At 41.0% G+C, this 21,014-nt stretch overlaps 3 protein-coding genes across 3 annotated transcripts; 1 reads left to right on the top strand and 2 right to left on the bottom strand.

The window, feature by feature from the left end:
- Nucleotides 1–3,608: 3,608 nt before the first annotated feature.
- LOC132977636 (cytochrome b-c1 complex subunit 1, mitochondrial) lies at nt 3,609–9,511 on the bottom strand. The gene is made up of 13 exons (XM_061042369.1): nt 9,369–9,511; nt 7,370–7,510; nt 7,146–7,232; nt 6,662–6,791; nt 6,290–6,488; nt 5,983–6,062; nt 5,773–5,888; nt 5,339–5,482; nt 4,764–4,924; nt 4,567–4,652; nt 4,394–4,482; nt 4,200–4,275; nt 3,609–4,115 (listed from the first exon to the last, which is right to left on the bottom strand). The coding sequence occupies exons 1-13, from the start codon at nt 9,429–9,431 to the stop codon at nt 4,051–4,053; spliced, it is 1,437 nt and encodes a 478-aa protein (XP_060898352.1). The 5' UTR covers nt 9,432–9,511; the 3' UTR covers nt 3,609–4,050.
- A 1,410-nt stretch (nt 9,512–10,921) lies between these two features.
- Nucleotides 10,922–15,935, bottom strand: ttll3 (tubulin tyrosine ligase-like family, member 3). Its single transcript, XM_061042368.1, has 13 exons — nt 15,727–15,935; nt 14,892–14,981; nt 14,639–14,742; nt 14,365–14,535; nt 14,229–14,279; nt 13,978–14,106; nt 13,776–13,890; nt 13,365–13,653; nt 13,126–13,274; nt 12,806–13,049; nt 11,820–12,079; nt 11,505–11,680; nt 10,922–11,401 (listed from the first exon to the last, which is right to left on the bottom strand). Exons 1-13 carry the CDS (start codon nt 15,815–15,817, stop codon nt 10,922–10,924), a joined length of 2,349 nt encoding a protein of 782 aa, XP_060898351.1. The 5' UTR covers nt 15,818–15,935.
- A 1,301-nt stretch (nt 15,936–17,236) lies between these two features.
- hmces (5-hydroxymethylcytosine binding, ES cell specific) lies at nt 17,237–20,498 on the top strand. Its single transcript, XM_061042366.1, has 7 exons — nt 17,237–17,368; nt 17,522–17,730; nt 18,355–18,498; nt 18,614–18,826; nt 19,600–19,754; nt 19,843–20,035; nt 20,143–20,498. The coding sequence occupies exons 2-7, from the start codon at nt 17,542–17,544 to the stop codon at nt 20,314–20,316; spliced, it is 1,068 nt and encodes a 355-aa protein (XP_060898349.1). The 5' UTR covers nt 17,237–17,368; nt 17,522–17,541; the 3' UTR covers nt 20,317–20,498.
- The last annotated feature ends 516 nt before the right edge of the window (nt 20,499–21,014 follow it).

Genomic DNA, 21,014 nt, shown 5'->3' with positions numbered 1-21,014 from the left:
GGTGACGCAGGCTCGTGAGGCTCAGATCATTCATTTGTGCGTTATGTATGGGTTTGCTGATGCTTGTAATTATACTTAGCATGCCTGTTATCAATGCAATGAAATGCCTTGAGAAAAAAAGGGTTATAATATTGGATTTAATTGCAGAACCTTTTCTGTGAACACATGCTGAAACAAAGAGATTTCAGAACTTGATCAGTTTCTGACCATGTGTGATTTTGTTTTGAGACAAAAGACCAGCTTCATCTTACATTGATTGATATTGTTTGCATTGTTGTTCACATTTACATATGCTTTATATTTATTTATGTTTCAAGAGTCAGTCCATGTATATCATATAAAAGATCTAAATGACAGTTACTGATCGCAATGTCTGAATTGATAGGAACTAACACTGTTTTTCTAAACAGGAGCCAGTCGCACAATGTAGGAAGTAAAGTCCTCTGTGAGGTGACATTTTGTCCGTCAAGCCCCTGAAAGCTCCATCTGATCCTCTTATTTCCTCTTGCCTATTCGTGCCATCAGTTCTGCGTTGGCGGCTGCCTTGGTCCTCATGTCTTGGTTCTTGGCCAGGTCTATGAGGACACTGAGGATGCTCGTGGGAACATCGAGAGACAGGGCAAAGCGGGATCCCTGCTGGGCTCTCTTTGGCACCTGGGAGGCTGGTCGTGGTGCCCGTACTCGTCGGAGCATAGCATGGTGTTCAGAGCGGAGCAATGAGTTCAACAAACCGCTGCGGTTCAGGATGTCGACAGCCAGCATATCCCCCTGTGTGTCTTCAACAAGTTTTGTAAGAGCAGGGCTGCTCCTCACACACCAAGGCAGCAGCAGAGCGAGGCAGAAACACACACGCACACTTCTCATGGTCAAGACTCTGTCTGCAGGAAGAACAGAAGAACATTACATTTCCCAACAATGCACAAATGGAGATTCAATAACTCTCCACTGAGCAGTAGATCTAAGATTTTTCTTCTTCTTTATTGGCCAAAAAAAAATCAAGAAAATAACAACAACATCAAAATGCACAAATGGAATGAAAAAATCTGGAGGAATTGAGAACAACCAAACACTTAATTAAACATATCAGCCATGTTTGGCCACAAATTTACGTGCAAATTAAGATACTTTTGAGAGATCTCAATCAGGAGGGAAGGCCATTATTAAACATGCAATGCCAGGAAAAATAGTTTTCTGCAGAGAATAATACATATCCACTTTTCCTGAAAAAGTCCAGCTTTCTTTTAAATCATGTGACACCTGGGTAAACTTCATTAAATGTCATAATTTCAATCATTACTTACTCGATTTCCCCGCTGTGGATAGTTGGTAACTTGACAAAAGGCACTTCTTCTTCCTTTGGTTTACTGCAGGGCTCTGGTTATGGTGACTTGTCTTCGATCCTCAGATGTCCTATGTTTCTATGTTTTCTGTCTCCCAGCTTCTTCTCCTTATTCTAGTGGGGGATCGACCTTTGTGGCACGCAGTCAGATGTTCAACTGGAGTCCTGCAAGCTCGTCTTCGACTTTGTTTTTATCCACGTCTGTCTTTGGCGTGACACTGCCCCTTCCCCTCTCTGTTGTATCTTTGACATCTCAACACCCCATCACCCTCCCCTCATTTCATCTCATTTCCCTCACACTCATTGCAATCTTTCTCCTTCTAAAAATAACATGATGGTAATCACAATAGTTTGTCTTTAATGAATCAGATGATTGCTCCAGTCTGCAGTTAAAGCACATCTGAAACCCGGCGGCTCCATTCAAAAGTAAAGTACCTTTAACTATTTCACCTTGGACTTAATTTTAATGGGGGGGGGGGGGGGGGGGGTCATATGACTATGCTTACAGATGATTTGAAATTATGTTCATACACGGTGAGATTGCCATGCAAGAAAAAGAGTTCATGTCAGTTACCATGTATTAACAAGACAGAATAAAACCTGAGAACAATCTTAACACCCTGTTTCTGTTACCATGAGGCATCTCTGAATCCTGCTCATTGTTTCACCATTAGCTTCAGTGATCTTCAACACAGACTCTCCAGGTCTCTGAACTCTACTGGAGTACTCTACTTCCAAAATGCCCTGCATAACAACCATCCACAGCCATATCATGAACTTAAAAAAAAACAGTTCTACATGAAAGAGCAGGCCCAAATTCTTCCACATTACTGTGACAATGATTTAATTCTACAGGGGCATTAAGTGGGAGTAAAGGACTTTAAGCGAGGTGTCATAAATTAGAGTTAGTGTTAAATGTTTAATATGGGTACCATGTGTTCCCTTATAATTATATAATATAAAAGGATCTGCTTTTTTGCTCATTAAAATGTTTGACAAAGTGGGCCTCAGATATGTGCCCTTCTGTGTTGTCTTTAAATGTGTGCAAGTCTGTTAAATACTATGCACAGCATTATTTTACTTACAGGAACATAATGTATCAGTACACAAATCTTTCTTGGTAAAGAACATAGAGGAGGAGGTGCTGGGAGGACAGATGGATGAGGAATTAAAGTCCACGAGAACAAGGAGGAAGAGGCTGTCAGGCCGAGAGGAAGGGCTGAACAAGACAAATCCTACCCTGTCTGCTGACTCACCCCCAGTCCAGCTCATCAAGGGGCTTGCCCTCATCTAACTAATGATATATGAATATTACAAGTACAGCCTCATTATGATAGTTGGGCCCTCGGGGGCCTCAGTATTACGAGTCATTCCAGTAACCCTAAAATAAACATACCTCGGTCACACAAAGGTCATCCAGCAGCATACAGCTGTCCATTCTCGGGTCATAAACAAGCCTGAGCGTTATTGTCACTGATACCGCATAACGCAGGACTACCGCATGACGCAGGACTGCCGCATGACGCAGGACTGCACATGCATGTAAGATGATGTCATCTCTATGACTTGAGATACAACATTGTGTACATGTCATAGCAGGTTGTGGTTATTATTCCAGCAGCCCACTGACGTAGGTTCTGAATAATATTCAATAAATGAGTATCTCATAACAATTACATGTGTCTGAATGCTCTCGCCATTTAATTTAGAAAAAGGAATCAATTCTCAAAGTATAAACAAAATAATTATTATAGCAATTGGTAGTGAGCAGAGTTTAAAGAGAAGACATTACTTACTCTGGGAGTAGGCAATCTACAAAGTGTTCACAATACAAACTTTAGATGACCAATAAATCCTGTCATCACAAGACAGTCTGCTTCTCAATGATGGAATATAAATGAGCATGACTTTTTAGTCCAGGTAAATACAATGAAATATGAAGCAATTATGTATTTAGAATGTGGGCCTCTTTTCAGGAGCCTAAAAAGATGGTTAATTTTTGTCATCCTATTTAATGGCTTTTCTAAAATTATTGTAAATGTAGATAAATCAAAAAACAAAGTAGAATAAGTTATGTGACAGGTAACAACCCTAATCATGGTAGCTGAACCAGCATATTATTGCAGCATTTGTAAAGTTTGAAGAACAAAAATGTTTTTTTTTTTTACCATGACTCAAATGGATAGAAGAAAACATTTGTAGAAATGTGTATTTTAATCTATGATGTGTTCTTGAAACTTTTACATGAAAAGGAGACAAACCAACCTGCTCCCGTGTTTTACAGTTTTTTTTATTTTGTCGGAATGAGAGCTTCTGTTATGTACAATAGAGGACAGAAACACATGTTACAGAATTTATAAATATACTCTTGCTCCAAATGATCTGTAATCAGGTGTTATGTCCTGTAGATGGTTTTATATGTTTAAGTCCAGCCTCCTCTCTCTAAGTCAGTTCCAGGTAATGAGGACCTGTGCACTACAATCAAATGATAACTGACATGTTATTTCAAAGCTAACAATGAGCAGACTGGCTGCCCCCCCCACCCCCCACTGGCAGGTGGGGAGAAGAGAGAGGATGGAGGGTTGTCTGTGCTGTCAAGACAACATGTGGACGATCCTCAGGGACTTAACTCTCACATTGATGACGGGAGGAAGGCAGGGGGAGATTGAGAGGAGCAAACTTGAGATATTTGGAGCAACACAACTATCATCTTAAAACCTCAACCAGTACATGGCACTGCGCATTCTGTTGTAGTCGGGGAGCTGCTCAACGGGGCCTGGTGGAGAGAGGCAGGATGGAAAGGTTAGAGAAACGTATTCCAGCACAGGTCCCAAAATCACCAAAACCACATTGAACTCACCGACAGCTGCCACGGCGGGACACTTATCATAGATGTATTTGGAGCAGATGTCACGTACCATCCTGGGGGTCACAGCCTGAAAGAGGAGATTGAAAGACAAGAACAAATATTATTCCTGACTCAGAGTAAAATACTTTGCAATTTTAATGATTTTAGAAACAGCCCGGGCAGATCTCTATTGAGAATCAACTCACATCTATGCGAGCATCCCACTCTGCCAGAGGAATACGCCGCCCGTAGTTCAGGATGTGTCTACCGATGTCATCACAGATTGGGGTTGTTCCTAAAAGACAAACACAATTGTTGACTCAGGATTCTGAGGAGTTTATATGTGGGTTTGTGTAACAGTGACAGACAAGTTACACACCATTGAGCTGTCCAACCAGGCTGGCCTTGAGAGCAATCTTGCCTCTAGCTACATCACTCTCTGTCACAGTGGTACACAGATTCATCCTGCAGGGGAAAGTGGGGGAATATAAGAAGAAATACAGGCATTTTCTTTCAATCAAAAGTGACAATATAATAAAGTTGTGGTCTACTCTCTGTGCTGGAGTCTGTACTGACCAGGCGTTCTGGGACCAGTGCATCATATCCTCGATGTAGTGCTTATCAGCCACAAAGTGAATACCCAGCAGGCCGGTGTCGCTGTAGGACGAGTGGAAGGCCTGGAAGCTGTGACACAGTTTCTCCTCCACCGCCAGGCGAGCGAGCCGGCTGCTCAGATGCTACAGAGACGGGGGAAAAAAATCCATGTTTATATATTGATGTTTCAAATAAGTTTATATTATATTACTTGTGATATGTGGTGTTCAATCAAATTGACAATATATTTCACCGGTTACTGAAATAAAAGGAAAATATCATTGTTGCTATAATCGAGCTCTTGTTCCTCCCAAAAGGTCCAGAGGAAGGGGTGAGACCCCTGACCCAGGTTTAAGAGAGGATTATATTCTAGCCCCTAATAATGGCCACTCAAGATACTTAAAACCTCAAGTGGGCAAAGCTAACAGGGCGAATGTTAAAAATCAACAAGATGAATTTATTTTAGGATGTATTATTTTCTGATGTCAGTTTCATCACTACTGTCTTTTCTTTACTGCCTTCACTAAACCACGCATGTACAATAAAATATCTCTAACCTTTCCACCACCATAGGTGAGGTCAAAGCTGCCGATGATGGAGTTGGCCACCATGAGTGGCACGATGTCCGGGCTGGCAGCACTGGCTCCCTCAACAGCGATGGCAACGTGTGCAAGAGGCAAATCATCATCACGCATACGGATCTGACGACAGGGAAGAGAGAAACGGATTAATACAAATATTTTATGCTGACAGTTAAAATCATCTCTACTTGTACTCGATCACAGCCCAGAATCACCTGCAATCCATAAAACCTTTACATTTGTCTGAGTGTGCTGCATAACTCCGTTATAGATTCAAGGTTACATTCAGTGAAGTGAACGCTCTGAATTGTAGTTACGATGGATTGAAAAACAATGGTTACATGAAAAAGCAGTGGAATAAGTGATAATAATAAAGCTACAAAAAAAAGTTCAGAAACAAAACATCTCACCTCACTGCCTGTAAATCTGCAGGGTGACAGCAAAGGGACAGCATCTCCCTCGTACTCAAATGACACCCCACTGAAGTGAGTTTTGGCCAACCCAACTAGCTCTTCGTGGGTTACACCTGTGGAGGAAATGCATGAGATAAATACTGTTCACTTATTCCAGGAAAAGTGGAAATCTTCCTCAGACAAAGAGTGAAATAGAAGAGGACTTACCTCCAGCAGCAGCCAGCACCATGCGAGGAGCTTTGTAGTGAATGTTGACATATTCCACAAGGTCCTGGCGGGTCAGGGTCCTGGAAAAATTTAAAATGATGATTGCTGATAACTTGCACAGCGATACAACATTTATAAAAGTTTGATTATTTGAGTTAAATACTGATAAATTAACAGTGTTGTGTGATTAGTGTTCTGCAGCAATAATTGTCATTTCAACAACACTGCCCTCTTTTGACAAAAGTTGCCCTGTGATGAAAGTGAACTTATAATTTATAAATGTGTTTGATCAAGCAGTTCCCCTTGCCTAGCATTGTTGGAAGGTCCCAGCACACTTTGTCCCAGGGGAGTGCCCTGGAAGGCCGTGGCGTGCAGGAGGTCCAGGCAAACTTCCTGAAGGTTACTCTCAACTTCCTCTAGCTCACGCAGCACCACGCCTCTCTGCTGCTCGATCTCTGCCTCGCTCAGGGAGCAGCTTTGTACCACCTCAGACAGCAGCTCCACAGCTGAGAAAACAGAAGAGAAAACTAAGATATGTACTCGTGCTAAGATATAGTTACGATCTCAGCAACTGTTCATTAAATGACTGAGCCAATTAATTGTGATCATCATGACAAACAACTTTTCTTAAATAGGGCATAATCAACTTATTTCAATGCTTGTAAGCAAGTCATCTCACCTTTGGGCAGGTCTTTAGCAAGGGTCTTCATGTAGTATGCAGTGTGCTCCCTGGAGGTGTAAGCACTCAGGTGAGCACCCATAGATTCCACCTCCTGCTCCAGGGCTGTCTGAGGGTGCTTCTTTGTTCCCTGAAGGACATCATGTTTTCCACAGTTAAACATTGCTATGGACAATGATATACTTGTTTGACTTTACGGTGTAAACTTTGCATTTTGAGCCCTAAAAACATCCACAAACTACAAAACTAATGGTTGTGAAATCAGAAGAGGGCAATTTAAATGTAAGGTAGCAGGCATGAAAGTGCTGGTCCATTCTATTCACTGCTCTTACACATTTGGTGAGTTCTCTCAGTACACTTGGCCAAACCACTTTTGGACCAGACGGTGGAACATCTTGTGCACAATCTCAACATAACTATTATTTTTATTTACAGGAAAACTCAACAGGGTGCCGATAAGGTGATGCGCTCTTTGAAATCCTACCTTAAAGGCCATGTGCTCCAGGAAGAAACCTGCTCCGTTGTTCCTTTCACTCTCATAGCGACTGCCAGCACTGATCCACAGTCCAACCTATGACAGTGACCACACATTAGAGGGAAGATTAATCTTGCACAACACACTATTTAATTCATGTGAAATGGAGGGTCTATAATGTCTTATCACAATCTCCTACATGGCTGTAAAAAGACACTCTTTTACTTTCTTACAGTGCAGGTGGCATGTCCAGTCTCCTCTGATGCGACGCTCAAGCCATTGTCCAGGGCAGTGAGGCGAGTTTCTGGGGCTCCCAGCAGGCTCTGGGCATAGCTGACTGAGGCCTGTCCCCGCCTCAGAGACAGCAGGATGGGCTAGAGACACGAAAGGCAAGAAGATTAATTTTCAAATGTCTTACATAACCTAGCACTGCTACAGTAACTGACACCTCTGGTCACATTAAACCCATTAGAAAACCACTGTCTAAATGATTGCCACCCCTAAAATGAGGGTGCCAGAGAATAAGGTCGCCAGAGACTGAGGGCCCCCACTGTCCCTACAGGTGGTTAAGGCATATAACATTAGGGGTGGCTGTAGCTCAGTTGGCTTGAGGAGTCGAGGGTTCGATCTCCAGCTGAGCTACATGTCAAGACGCAGGCAAGACACTTAAGCATTGCTCCCGCTGCTTCGGTGGCGATGTGTGAATGGATTGGTGTTGTTCTTACTCTCTGATGTACGTCGCTTTGGATAAAAGCGTCTGCTAAGTGAAATGTAACATTGTTACATATAAGACAGCCCTGCTCACACAAAAGGCCTATCCACACACTGGTAACACAAAAGAACAACATAGAAGGACACAATAATCCAAAAACCATAAAATTATTTTGTATACTATTTTAATGTAAAAAAGACTGGAAGCAAAAGACAAGTCATTTCCATGTCTATTCTTTAGCACTGAGTGGACATACAAAACTTAACAGAAACACAGGTGTGTGCTTCTCATTCTGTAAAATACAGAGACACATTTTTGCAGTCATGTGCAAACTTAAGTTTTTCATATTTTTAAACATTCTTTTCATTTCAATTAAATAAATGTTAATGTATACTTTCACAACAATGTGTAAAATATTCAAGATTAAATGAACTGTTTATTAAAGTAAAGCACTGCAGATCCTGAATAAGAGGACTTCAGTTCATGTTTTTGATGCATGGAGATTAGAAGAAGCTGAGACAGGATGTTGACATTATGTGTGTATCAGGTCACCTTTCACAGGGGTCACCTGCCTGTATGTGCCAGGCAAACTGTACTTAATGCTTTATTGATCAATAAACAAGTGTAGAACTGTTCTGTGTAGGACAACACCTCAAATTAAGGCTGACAGCTATTAAAACCAAAGCAACCTCCTGCTATGCACCAATGGAATGGCTAAAAATAGACAAAACCAAAAGTCTATATATCAGCTGACATGAATTATTTTCAAACGTCAAATAATAGTTTACTTATTTATTGTGTTTATCACATAGTATTGTCGTGTAATGGGATAGTTTTCTGAAGCTATTTCAATTTGATATCCAAAAAGTATTTCGCTATGATGATTTGCAATCAGTAAGAATACAAAGTGTGCTATTAGTAGTATGATCTATTTGTAAATATGGGAACACAATCAGAGCTTTATTAACATGACACAGCCCAGTGTCACGTAGACTAAAGTCAGCGTCACTGCCGACGTAGTATACGCCTTATCACTTATTACATTTAAATTAAGATATTAAAAATAACACATTTTGAGTGTGTAAGTGCTGAAGAGACCGTACTGTCAGCGTACGTGTCTCCAAAGTCACCAAAATAAATCTGCTAACACGGAAGCTTGGCCGCGGTGTGGGGCAAGTGAGGACAAGTAACACACGCTGACCTTGTGACTGACCAAAGACAACTAAAACCAAGGCTAGCTGACATCAATAGCACGCACAAAAGATTAACATTACACATCAGATCTGTGTTAGAAGACATAACGCCACATTTGAAAGGTGACCTTGCAATCACTGCTAGCTAACCAATGCTAACCGGTTAGCTACGTCCTTTCCGTTTCTGTAATGCGGAGCTGCTAGTTCAGCAAGCAGTCTTCTTCGATTTCCATTAATGTATCAATAAACGTGACCACAAACTATTACTACTGTATGTGTTAATGTGCAGACAAAGTGAAATGCAGGGAGCTTGTCAAATATACTCACACTGCGGGTTTTAGCGAGGGTTCGACCCACGGTGCTCCCGACTCGGCACACGGACGCCGCCATTTCTAAGTACTGTTATGTGAGCAGGGCCCGGCTGTTCTCTTGTGAAGCCTCTTCTTCGCCATCACGTCAAAATGTGTATTCAAGAGCTCATTACCGCCACCAAGTGTTCAGTAGAGGGTAAGGGCGTGGACAAGAGTGTGCATTCCTACTTAATTCAGGTTTTTAGATGAAGGAACATTGAAGTAATAATAACTCTGAGAGAAACGACACATCCCATTTTTTGTGATGCTTAAGTTTACTGTTAATTAACTTTTCTTTTTTTCTTCTTAAAACAAATGTATTTGTTATACAATGTCACCTGTGTACTTTTATTATTGTACCCTTTTCTATATTGTCTTTGGATACACATATAAATTGTAAATGCAATATATTCTGAATAAAGTTTATTTTTTTTTTTTTAATTAAGAAAAGTTTACTGTTAATTTTTTTATGCCAATACTTGCAATCACTCAGTATTTCCCCCTGCTCCAGTCCCTTTAAACAACTCTCCTACTGACATACATATTGGATTTGATTACTTCTGTCATGTAAAACTGCATTTTCACTGCCATTTCCTATCTTTTGTTATCCATAAGTGACACATCTGTAATCAATCGTCAAGGGCGGCAGTAGCTCAGTCTGTAGGGACTTGGGTTGGGTCCAAGTCCCGGTGCGGACCAAATATGGAAGTTGGTCTGGTAGCTGGAGAGGTGCCTGAGCACTGCCGAGGTGCCCTTGAGCAAGGCACCAAACCCCCTACCCACCACCAGCTCAGGAGCGCCCACTGTGGGCAGCTCCCTCACTCTGACATCTCTCCATTAGTGCATGTCCATAGGATCATGTTTGTGCATGTGTGTGTATATTTCAGCCTATGAGTTGCATGACTTACAGAGTGTAAAAACAGAAATTTCCCCTTGCGGGATCAATAAAGTTAATCTTAATCTTAAAAACTCTGTCTGTAGGGACAGAGTTTGGGAACCAGAGGGTGTCAGTTTAAGTTTCATTGCAGACCACGTCTGGAAGTTAGGCTGGTTGCTGGAGAGATGCCAGTACACTTACTGAGCTCTGCTGAAGTGCCCTAGAGCAAGACAAGAACTCACAACTGCTTGGGGCTCTTTTATGTGTGCAGCCTCTCATTCTGACATCTCTCTATTAGTGCACTTTCATAAGATAGTGTTTATGCATGTATGTGTATCTCGGCGTAGGTGTGTGTAGTCTCGACAACACAATGACATTTTTTTTCAAGGATTAATAAAGTATATGTTCTTATTCTTAATGATATCACATTTTGTGGATTATCCAAAATGTTGTGATGATCCCATCTTTAAAATAACGAAAGAAGGAAGTAAGTAAAAAAAACAAGAGATGGGAATCAATTCAATTTTGGATTTTATTATGAGGTAGTATGAGGTTTAGATACCCCTGCAAAAAGAAGGCTAATGAAGAAGCATGTGAATGATTCTGCTGACAATCCTTCTTTTTTACTACTACTAGTACTACTTTTTAGTACTTTAGCAACTAAAGTTGCTGCTTGCTGCTTGTGCGGATTGTTTTATCTCCAGAGGCAAAGAAGCACTTTGCTTTTCTATGGAACAGAGTTGTTCGTTCTTTGAGTAGAATTTTGACTCTGAATTCCTATTGTTCAGAATAACAGAGTGAGCATGGGCAGCTATGGACAGGTGGATGGACTTGTTCACAGTCATGGGCAGGTGAAGCGTCCCAACAGGTTCACGCATGGTTGGCTCAAGTTTAAAGGTAGGCGGTGGCAGGAGAACGCACTTGCTTTTAGTTTTTAACTCTGCATCTTCAAACAACTTCTTCGATAGAGGTTTTGCTTCATCTGCTGCAGGTTCCTTTTCCTTGGCAGGCACTGGATGTTTTAGTGCTGAACGGTTGGACGATCTCACTGGAGGAAATGTGCATGGGCATTTCATCTTGAAGCCCTCAACAAGTAGGTTTTGTCCTACATACTGAGGCACTTTTATGACTGTCTAGGGACCAAAGTTACATCAAGAGTAGCATATATTACCATCACATGTTGGGAAACTTAAAATGACACTGTAACATGAAGAGGAGGGTTAAACTCTTTCTTACCTGTTTATATATGAGCTCAAAGTCACCAGTGTTTGCAGTGCAGTCTGCTCTTCGGTCCAGGACGACTCGCAGCGTATCTTCCTGCACAGCATCACAGAGTCGGTCTGTTACAGGGGTGGAGCGGGCCATAGTGGGACTGACATTGATTTCTATCAGCCATGGATGGAAGTCACAGCCTTAGAAACAAATAACAGAGTTTGTAACCAATTTACACATTCAGTTAAAATGGTTTTAAAATAAATACAATAAAATGCTTGTTAAAGAAAAGTTATTCTAATTTAGCACATCATTCATAATTTTTCATTGATCACATACCTAACATGAAGTCTGCACCGTAGAGCTCAAAGGTGTTTTTGCGCGAATTCATCAGAGTCTGTGTTGTTTGTAAAGTGTGGATCACAGCCTTCTTCATCCCTGGGACTACCACAGCCTGCCACTGGGCTTCCTGGCCCTGGCTGGATAGAAAGGTCCTGAACTGGTCATCTGACCACATGTTGTCTGCTGGGATACCTTGATGTCGTTGCTGGGAGGGCCTCAGGTGCTTCTGGATTGAATTGTTGCACAGGTGGACAGAGCTGAAAGGGGATAGAAGGCAAGCCTGAATGACAAATTAGAGTGACGGGGGAAATGAAACAAGCCTGTTTCTGCATTAACCTCACAGATTGGCTTCAAACCTTTCCTAAATCAACTTCTTATTGGCTGAGTTAGTTTTTACTATAAGACAATACAAAGACATATTTAGTGACAGGTATAAAAACATAAAAGTTATTATTATTCAATTCCAATTTAGCCATGAAAGTAAACAGGCAAGGGTCACTTTAAATATTCTACCAGGTTATGGAAAATAAACTGTAAGAAACTAGACTTTGCCGCTTTGAAGGTTTGAGTTATGCTTAGGTAAAATCCATGTATTCATGCATCTATATAAATGTATATCTACCGCTAAAAACACCAAGAATTAACATACCCGGTGATGCAGCTTCAGTTCCCTCCATCTTTCTCTCACTTCCTCTTTTTTAAAGTCATTTTAATCTGGTTACACATCTGATTCTTTCTTTTATTCCCCCCCAAATTTTTTTCAATATCAATGAGTAAAATTTGTTTATGAACAATCAAAATATATGAGTGACTCTCTGGTAACAAGTCTTAGCAAGAATAGACTTATGCTTAGGCTACACAATGTTTACCCCCCCCCCCCCACCTTCATCTCTCAAAGAAAGAGGATAATTACAAGAACAGAGCTATAAGATCTACCTCCTTCTCAAGACAATTAAGTTCCATTACTAGTATCACAGTCTTACCGGTCAAGTTTATCTAGTGAGTAAGGCTGTGTAGAAAAGCGCAAGTAGCACTTCATATAAAACCACACAGTCAATGGGTTCCAGTCTGTGACCAGGAACCACTGCCGCACATCAAATTTGGTGCCGTGGACTAGAAAGGGCCGCTCCAGGTACTTCTGCACCACCCACTTTCCTTCCATAAACGGAGTTGAATACCCATCCACGATTCTGAGGATCTTATCCAAACGTTTGAAGCATTTAATGCCTAGAGGGCAGATGCAGCAGGTCAGCCAGAGCAATCAGATAAATTGTTGTATGTCTGATAGGGCCTGTTATCTCACCTCTGCCTCTGGACTGTGTCCCAGGTTTAACGATCCAGATGTTGTGTGTGCCCTCTATGTCTAGCTGTGGACTGACTTTCCCCAGCCTCTGTAGCATGGCTTTACAGGTGGGCACCAAATCATCGCTGACCTCGACCTCTGCTCCACCACTGAGTGAAGGAACAGACACAGAGAGAGAACACATTGTAAGATACCTTAGTGCACTCTAATCAGGACAGTTTCCTGTTAGTCCTACTCACTGAACAACCAGGTAGTAACTGTCAATGAACTCCGTCCACTCCTGCTTTGAAATCACTTGCTGCGTGTCCAAGCCTTTGTCAATGTCATTATGCTCCAGGCTCTCCAGGAACTCCTGGCATACTTTGACCGCAATGTCAATCATTTGGGAAAGGACCACTGGCCTGTTGCAGGTTGTTGCAGCAGATAAAGCAAAACCTCTATCTGTTGCAGTTGTCTGTGCATGTACACCCTGGACCCTCTCCACTATGTACTTTAACAGACTGGTGCAGGCTGTCCGCTTGAAGTCCTCTACACAAATGGAGACAGAAACAGAAAGGCAAGAATTATAAGCTGAATTAAATGCATAAAGATGCTGGTAAATATAAGATGGAGAAACATCTAGTTTGATGAGCCATAAAGTTAGACCTGACCAATAAAATCATGCTTTTCATCCTTCGCTCCTAGTCTGTAACAGCGGGGGAAGAAGGTATCTGGGTCTGCTGAATCAAACCAGTGCAGGTTCCTCAGGTTCATACACAACCCCACCTGACAAACAGAAGACACACATGATAGTGGGCTGAACACTGGAGCACCATGGAATTATGAAGCACTGATAATGGGACATTCATGTACCTTGGTGCTGAAACTGCCCGCCTGCACAAAATGATTGAATATCTGCTTTTTCTGCAAACTGCTGGCATTAATGGTGTTTCGATGTAGTGTCCAATAGAAATAGACCACTTCATTCCTCACCAAGTGAGACTGGGTGAGACACGTAAAACGATGACAGCTCAATCTTATTAAGGTCAGCACCATATCTTCTTTTCTTTGTGTTAGCTTAAAAGTGACCATAAAAATGTTTTGTTTTTTTTGTTTTTTTTTACCATGCGATTATGAAGCCTATCTTCATCTTGCTCTTCTTCCACATCATCTGAGTTGTCTGAAATGAAGATGAGATGAAACAGTAGCGAGATATTTAAAAACAAATTAGAATAAAAGTGATTGCTGAAACAATCATATTGCATCTTCCTCATCATCATCACCGGTGTCTTTAGAGCTGGCTTTTCCCTCATCCCTGTGTCGCCGCTGAGCACAGTGGTTTGGATTTGTGCGCTGCTCAACCCAGCCTCTGGCTCTCAGCGCTGCTCTAATGACTGGGTAAGGGCCCTGAACAGAGAATATCTTATTCATCTAAAAGAAATAAAAGAGGGGAATGGAAAAAAAACAAAGGGAATAATGGTCATCTTAGTTGAACATTTTAGAAATTTGCCTTCATCCAGTAAAGTTAACCCACTTTAATTGCCTTCTCTGCACAGGCTTTGGCTGTATGCAGTCTCTCTGGGTTTAGAACAGGTAGGCTGCCAAAACTGCAAGGAACTTTGCTCTCAGGAGATTTGACTGGTACAAAAGACAAACACAGACAAAAGAAATAATGCAGAAAAGTAACTTGTTAGTTGGCTGTAAAACTCATAAGACATAAAATTGTTTTGCTGTACATAAAGTGAAATAACTCAGCTCGTTCGTTGTCAACTTTCAGGTATACCTACTTGTTTGTTGCTTTTCGGATTTATCTTGGTTACATGGCTGGACCATAGCTGTGACCTTCAGGTCCAGCGATGCGCCTCTGGTTTCCCTTGCTTTTATCATACAAAGAGTATTTCAGTACGATGGCTAGTTTAAATTAGTTTGTCAGTTGAGCCAGAAGCCAATCTTGTACGTTTCCATGCATGATGTATTTAGCCTTCTTCAAGGGGATAACATGACAACACTAACCAGTCCAGTAAGGGGCTGAAGAATAATTTGAACGAATGCCGGATAAAAAGAAATTCCCAACATGCAAAATATCAGATACACCATGGCAACGACCCCAAAGACAATGCATCTAAAGCTTAAAGCTGGACATCTCCAGCTGGAGCATAAAAGAGCTAAGTCATAAAACTTTAATACGTGGCCTCAGTTCAAACATTTCGCCACCTGTCCTGAACGTGAACTGATGATTAATTCATGCTTTGTGATCTATAAGTTACCCCGATGAATACTGTCCTTTAGAGGTGTGAAGTCATAGCCTTCTTGTTTCAGTTTAGAAATTGGTCCAACAGCAGAAGGTTACATCAAGAAAATCCAGCCTTTTATCTGATAACGGACCCATTAAAATATTACATCATAAAACAACAGAGATGACATGTGGAAAATCTTTTTTTTTAATTCAAGGACTTATACCTACTTTGGAGCAGCCTCTTGGGTGACTCTTCTTTTGTGATATAAAATGATGGGGTCACATATTTTTTGATTATTTGTTGCATTAAAGAAAATACAACCCAGTGACCTTAATTCTTACCTGGTCCTTGCAATATTAAGACTGTATTGATTTCTGTGTCTCACCTCTGTATGGGAATGATTTGCAGAGTCTATCAGTATACTGGTGTCTCTCTTGGCCAAGCTTCACTGACTGACTTGATCTGGTGGCCTCCATACTGATATCAGCCCTCGTTTTCCTGGGGAGCTTTTCCTCTGCTCTGTCTTGTGGTTTGGCACAAACGGCTGCAGAGGACACACAGTATCAGCTTTGAGGCAACAAGCATACAGTGCATAGCTTACACACATAAAAAATATCATAAACAATGATATAAATCTATAAACAACTGCAGTGGTCTTGCAACTTTGACTACTGGCTACTGGTCTGAAGGATTAGCCTCCCCAAGTGCAGTGGACTATAAAGTAGGTCAAGTTGCTGTGTGGGAGACAGCTTGACTACACACCTGAGGTATGTACCTAACATCCCCGGCGGGGTATGGTACTCTTCAATTTTCTTCAATGACCTGTAAAACAAAAAGCAAAATGTTAACAAATATGTTGACGTTTAACATATTAAAGAGTAACAAAACCCTAAAACCACTTTTATGAGTGAGTGGGCCTCCCTCTCGAAGTTGATACATTGACATTGTAAATGCATTTTTTGAAATTCCAGGGTAGAGCACTACAGCTGAAAATATGGGGTTTAGTTACCCTTTAAATATAGCCTATATAAGTATATCATTATATAACAGAAATTCACATAGGCTATTCAATATAGAGGTCACTCAGCCTTAAAAAAAAGAAAAAGAAAAACACACGCACAAGCACATTATAGGATTTCGTCAACACAGGAAAAGTTGCTCAGTTTACACCACCAAACACTGTGTGCACTATCATGATATCGTTGCAGTAGGCTAAACAGTTCTTAATTTAAGACTTCCAAGTCATTGATAAGTCAGTGTTTGTTCTTCTTACCAACTGAGGTCCAAAGGTGCGTCAACTCCGGTGCCGGTTGTGTTCACAGAGGGAATGCACGGTGACTTGCAACCTGTATATTGTTACTATGGCAACCCCTGAATCGTTCCTGACGCTTATATCGTCTGACAGTGTTTTATATCTCTATGCACGTATGGTGACTACACGTAAACATATTTGTTACAAAAACGTAGTTAAAAATGTTATGCATGAATACAATTAAAGTAAATATTCGTCTTTGTTTCACCTTTACGTGACCGCGAAAGCACAAGTTTATCCCAAAGTTATATTATTTTTTATTATTTATTAGGTCTACGCGGTTTAGCAAAGGTGCCCCTTTTAAAGTTGACGCCCATATAATTGTTACCTGTAATTGTTTTTACCTACTCTGGTAAAATAATTTAATAAATTGCTAAAACATTGTGATATTGTTTATTCATTTATTTGATACGGATCTAAACAAATGCAATAACTTTTTTACATACATTTTGAAAATTTGTTAAATGTTTGTATTCTTTAAATGTGTCTCGGATCTGTCGCCATCTTGGTTTAGATGGCCCCGCCTGTGCTGCGCTGTGATTTGGGGCGCCTGTACGTCAGCGTCTTACGTTTTACGTAAGTGCTAGCTACTCCCTCCGTCAGTCTGTGCCCAGGCATATCCTCTGTACTTTCGCTGACTCTGAAATATGCTACACAGCCACGAAGCCACAGAGTTAACTAGCACAACTCCGCAATATTGAAACACTCTCCACAGGTAAGTACAACGTTATTTATGTTATCGGGGCCATTAATTGCCACATAAAACGAAATGTTTACTGACCAACCATGCGCTATCTTGTCAACACTGTGGAGGAGTTGATTTTTACATTTCCAACTTGTGTTGAACTTCTTCCTCGGTTGTATGTAGACGTCCGTTTCGGCGGTAAAATGTGTGGAAGAACTGCGTGCACGCTTGCACCCGACGAGGTAAGTCGAGCCTCCGTCTACAGAAACCGAGGAGGGCGGCGGAGACAGCCCCGCTGGAGGGATGGAGATGCAGACAAATATCGACCCTCTTACAACAAGAGCCCTCAGTCCATGAGTCCAGTTCTGCTGTCCCGGAGGCATTTTGACGAGGTAATCAAAAGTGCACCTTTACTTACCTGGGTGAGGTTAATCAAATGTTTCAGGCGAAGGACTACAAAAAAAATTGTTGATTGTTTTCTGTTTAGATGGTTAAATTACTTTCTGTAATCTCTAACAAAAACATACCGACAATTCAATGCAAGAACACCACATTTTACCTGAATCTAAAATAATTAACCAATCCATATACAATCCATTAACAGTTCTCAGTCCCAGTCAGGATAATATGAGATGAGATTCCACTTTATTGTCATTGCACATATACAAGTATAGAGTAACGAAATGAGGTTTGGCATCTCACCAGAAGTGAAATAAGCAGAAAGTGCAAGAATCTGTGCTATGTACAGTAATTACAAAATTTACAGATGTAGACTAAAAAAGGTGAATTATTGAGTATATATGGATGGCTGGATTAATGGGATGATATAAATATAAATAAATGCTATAAATATAAGTATATTTTTAGGATTATAATATACAGATTAAGGTGCAGGTATACAGATTAAGGTGCGGGTATACAGATTAAGGTGCAGTATATGGGCTGTTGTTAGCCTCTCAATGGGTAGTATTTTATCAGTAGATGCTCTTACTATGTTGTATTGTTGTATTTTTTAGGATGCTGCTGTGGATGAGTGTGTGTTAACATCAATGCGTTGGGGTCTGGTACCTGCTTGGTTCAAGGAGAAAGACCCCAGCATGATGCAATTCAGCACCAACAACTGCCGCAGTGAGAGCATATTGGAGAAGAAATCTTACAAGGTGCATACAGTTCGAGGCACTGCTAAGCTTAGTTGTATTTCCAGTGCTGTACATCTGACTCTGTTCGCTGGAAGTGTAAGCACAGGTGGCTCTAACCTCTGTTGTCTCCCTTAAGGACCCCCTGATAAAGGGACAGCGCTGTGTCATCCTGGCTGATGGATTTTACGAGTGGAAGAAGCAGGAAAAAGACAAGCAGCCTTTCTTTATTTATTTCCCTCAGAGTCAGGAGAAAACCAAGGCTCAGGATGACCCCACAACCTCATCTGGCAACAAAGACAATTCAGAGACTATGTGCTCCAAAGTTCAGGCCTCACCTGAGTTGACAGAGGTTCGTCTTGGTTTTTCAAAAGCTTTACAACAATGCTTGGGTGTCACATTTCTTTGGAGCCCCTGAAATCTCAAAAAGTAAAACTACCATTCCGTTAATTCTGTTCTTGCTAGATTTGATTGGTCCAGGAGTAATCCATCATAGCATAGTCCTGTAATGTTTTGCTCAGCACTAGATCCGCCCTCTTTTATTATTGCTTATAGGTAGACGACTTCTTTCTCGCCTGTCTCCTGGACCAAGTTAAAAGCATAGACTGAATAGAAGTTTACAAATAAGAATAAAAGTGGAATTATTTGCATCCTATGGTTCTGTTTGTGTGCGTGTCCCTGACAAGAAAAGCACACACACCCATAACAGATGATGCCTTCCCCTGTCCTTTGCAAGTTCCTGCAATGAAGAGTTTGAATAATCCTGCCAACCATGACCTGACCGACACCTCCTCAGATAAAGTCAGTTACCTTAACCAGCTGCATATAAGTCATCTATATCTGCAATACAAGGACCATGAGCATGTGCTTTCATTCAGAACAGAAGTAGAAAGAATGCAGCTGTGGCGGAAATGACCGTGGTTGAGAAAATCTCTCATGGGACAGAAGCCAAAGCAGAACTGTGCATGTGTTCACCAAGTCATGTCTGTGCATTTACATTTTATGCTGCATACAAACCTTGTGGTTTTATGGACGTGCCAGGCTAAGAGGTTAAAAATGACCACCACAATTAAATATGTCATGTTTTTCATTTTCCTTTATTTCTGCTCGTTGCAACGTGTCCAGGAAGAAGATGCACAAGGTGAGTGGACTGGATGGAAGTTGCTGACTATGGCTGGAGTGTTTGACTGCTGGACACCTCCAGGTGGTGGAGAAGCCCTTTACACATACAGCGTTATCACTGTGAAAGCTTCCCCAAACCTGCAAAGTATCCATAACAGGTATGGATAGTAAACAGGAGGGTAACTTGCCTTTTCTCTACATTTGAGTTCATATGAAAAGCTAATTTACTGTGTGGTTTTGTTTTAGAATGCCAGCGATCCTGGATGGAGAGGAAGAAGTGAGACGCTGGCTTGATTTTGGCAAGGTGAAATCTCTGGATGCCTTGAAACTACTGGAGTCTAAAAACATTTTGACTTTTCATCCTGTCTCTTCACTTGTCAACAATTCACGCCACAACTCTCCAGAGTGCCTCCAGCCTGTGGATCCCAATAGCAAAAAGGTATTAGAGTTAATGTTGTAAATATTTTACTCACTTTGACCGGATAATTCAGCAGTAAAGTTTCAGTCTAGAGTTTTCAGCTGACAAATCTGTTCCTTGACCCCAAGGAGCCCAAGCCCACAGCCAGCAGTAGGAAGATGGCGAGCTGGCTGAAGAGCAGTGCACCGTCGAAGAGGAAGGAGCCAGACACACGTGAGAGTAAGGAGGATAAAAAACGCAAGCCAACTGGAGGGCTTCAGCCGTGGCTTCAGGGAGTCAGTAAAAAACCAAGAACCACATGAAGAACTTGAACCGAAAACTCAGCAGTATCTAAAAAACAAGGCCCTATTTATCCACCTTTCACAGTTTACTGCTATTAAATCAAGTCTGTTCAGTTTGTTTGTTGCAACCTTTTTTATAATTAAAATATGCAACACAGATTATATTTCATTTCAAAATGTTTTCAATAAATTTAAGAAATCAACACGGACTGCTTTATTCAAGATTTTTATTACCCTTATTACTTGAAACGCAAAGACATTTTGAAACAATGTAGATGCTATGCATTTATCATATTAATATTATAATAATGATGAATGCAAATACTCCCCCCCCCACATTTTTTTTTCTATTTTTACAGTATGTTTTTCTATCTCGTAGTCTATGATGCATTTCAAAGTTTTAACAGAATATGAACAGACAGTTAACGGTCTGATCGGTTAAAAGAAATGTCAAGCACTTAAAATTGTTTGCCAACACCAACAACTGGCATAGTCAGATATGGAGATTTACAACAGAACATTTTGCCTTCCTCACACCATGATTGAGAGGTTTTGCAAATATACAAAGTCTTGCAATAGTTGACAGTAAAAAGAAATGTACTAGCTAATAGTACGCAGTTATGAATGATATTTATACTCTAGACAAATCTCTCTTCTCCAAGACTATCAGGTAGAATGACATGCTGTCTTGATTTGGTTCCTTCCCATGTCAGATGTGG

The sequence above is a fragment of the Labrus mixtus genome, chromosome 7 (genome assembly GCF_963584025.1).
Source record: "Labrus mixtus chromosome 7, fLabMix1.1, whole genome shotgun sequence".
Classification (NCBI taxonomy): domain Eukaryota; kingdom Metazoa; phylum Chordata; class Actinopteri; order Labriformes; family Labridae; genus Labrus; species Labrus mixtus.
The sequence above is the reverse complement of the archived record's forward strand: the minus strand, read 5'-3'. Positions and strand labels throughout refer to the sequence as shown.

Excerpts from the sequence above, each read along its gene's own strand:
- LOC132977636 (XM_061042369.1), bottom strand. The coding sequence starts at position 9,431 with ATGGCGGCGTCCGTGTGCCGAGTCGGGAGCACCGTGGGTCGAACCCTC. Across the intron at positions 7,511-9,368 it reads CCCTCGCTAAAACCCGCAGT|CCCATCCTGCTGTCTCTGAG; the intron begins GTGAGTATATTT and ends TCGTGTCTCTAG. Across the intron at positions 5,889-5,982 it reads GGTGCTGGCTGCTGCTGGAG|GTGTAACCCACGAAGAGCTA; the intron begins GTAAGTCCTCTT and ends TTTCCTCCACAG.
- ttll3 (XM_061042368.1), bottom strand. The coding sequence starts at position 15,817 with ATGGAGGCCACCAGATCAAGTCAGTCAGTGAAGCTTGGCCAAGAGAGA. Across the intron at positions 12,080-12,805 it reads TCACTAGATAAACTTGACCG|CTCTGTCCACCTGTGCAACA; the intron begins GTAAGACTGTGA and ends ATCCCCTTTCAG. Across the intron at positions 11,402-11,504 it reads TTGAGCTCATATATAAACAG|ACAGTCATAAAAGTGCCTCA; the intron begins GTAAGAAAGAGT and ends TTTGGTCCCTAG.
- hmces (XM_061042366.1), top strand. The coding sequence starts at position 17,542 with ATGTGTGGAAGAACTGCGTGCACGCTTGCACCCGACGAGGTAAGTCGA. Across the intron at positions 17,731-18,354 it reads CCCGGAGGCATTTTGACGAG|GATGCTGCTGTGGATGAGTG; the intron begins GTAATCAAAAGT and ends TGTATTTTTTAG. Across the intron at positions 20,036-20,142 it reads TGGATCCCAATAGCAAAAAG|GAGCCCAAGCCCACAGCCAG; the intron begins GTATTAGAGTTA and ends CTTGACCCCAAG.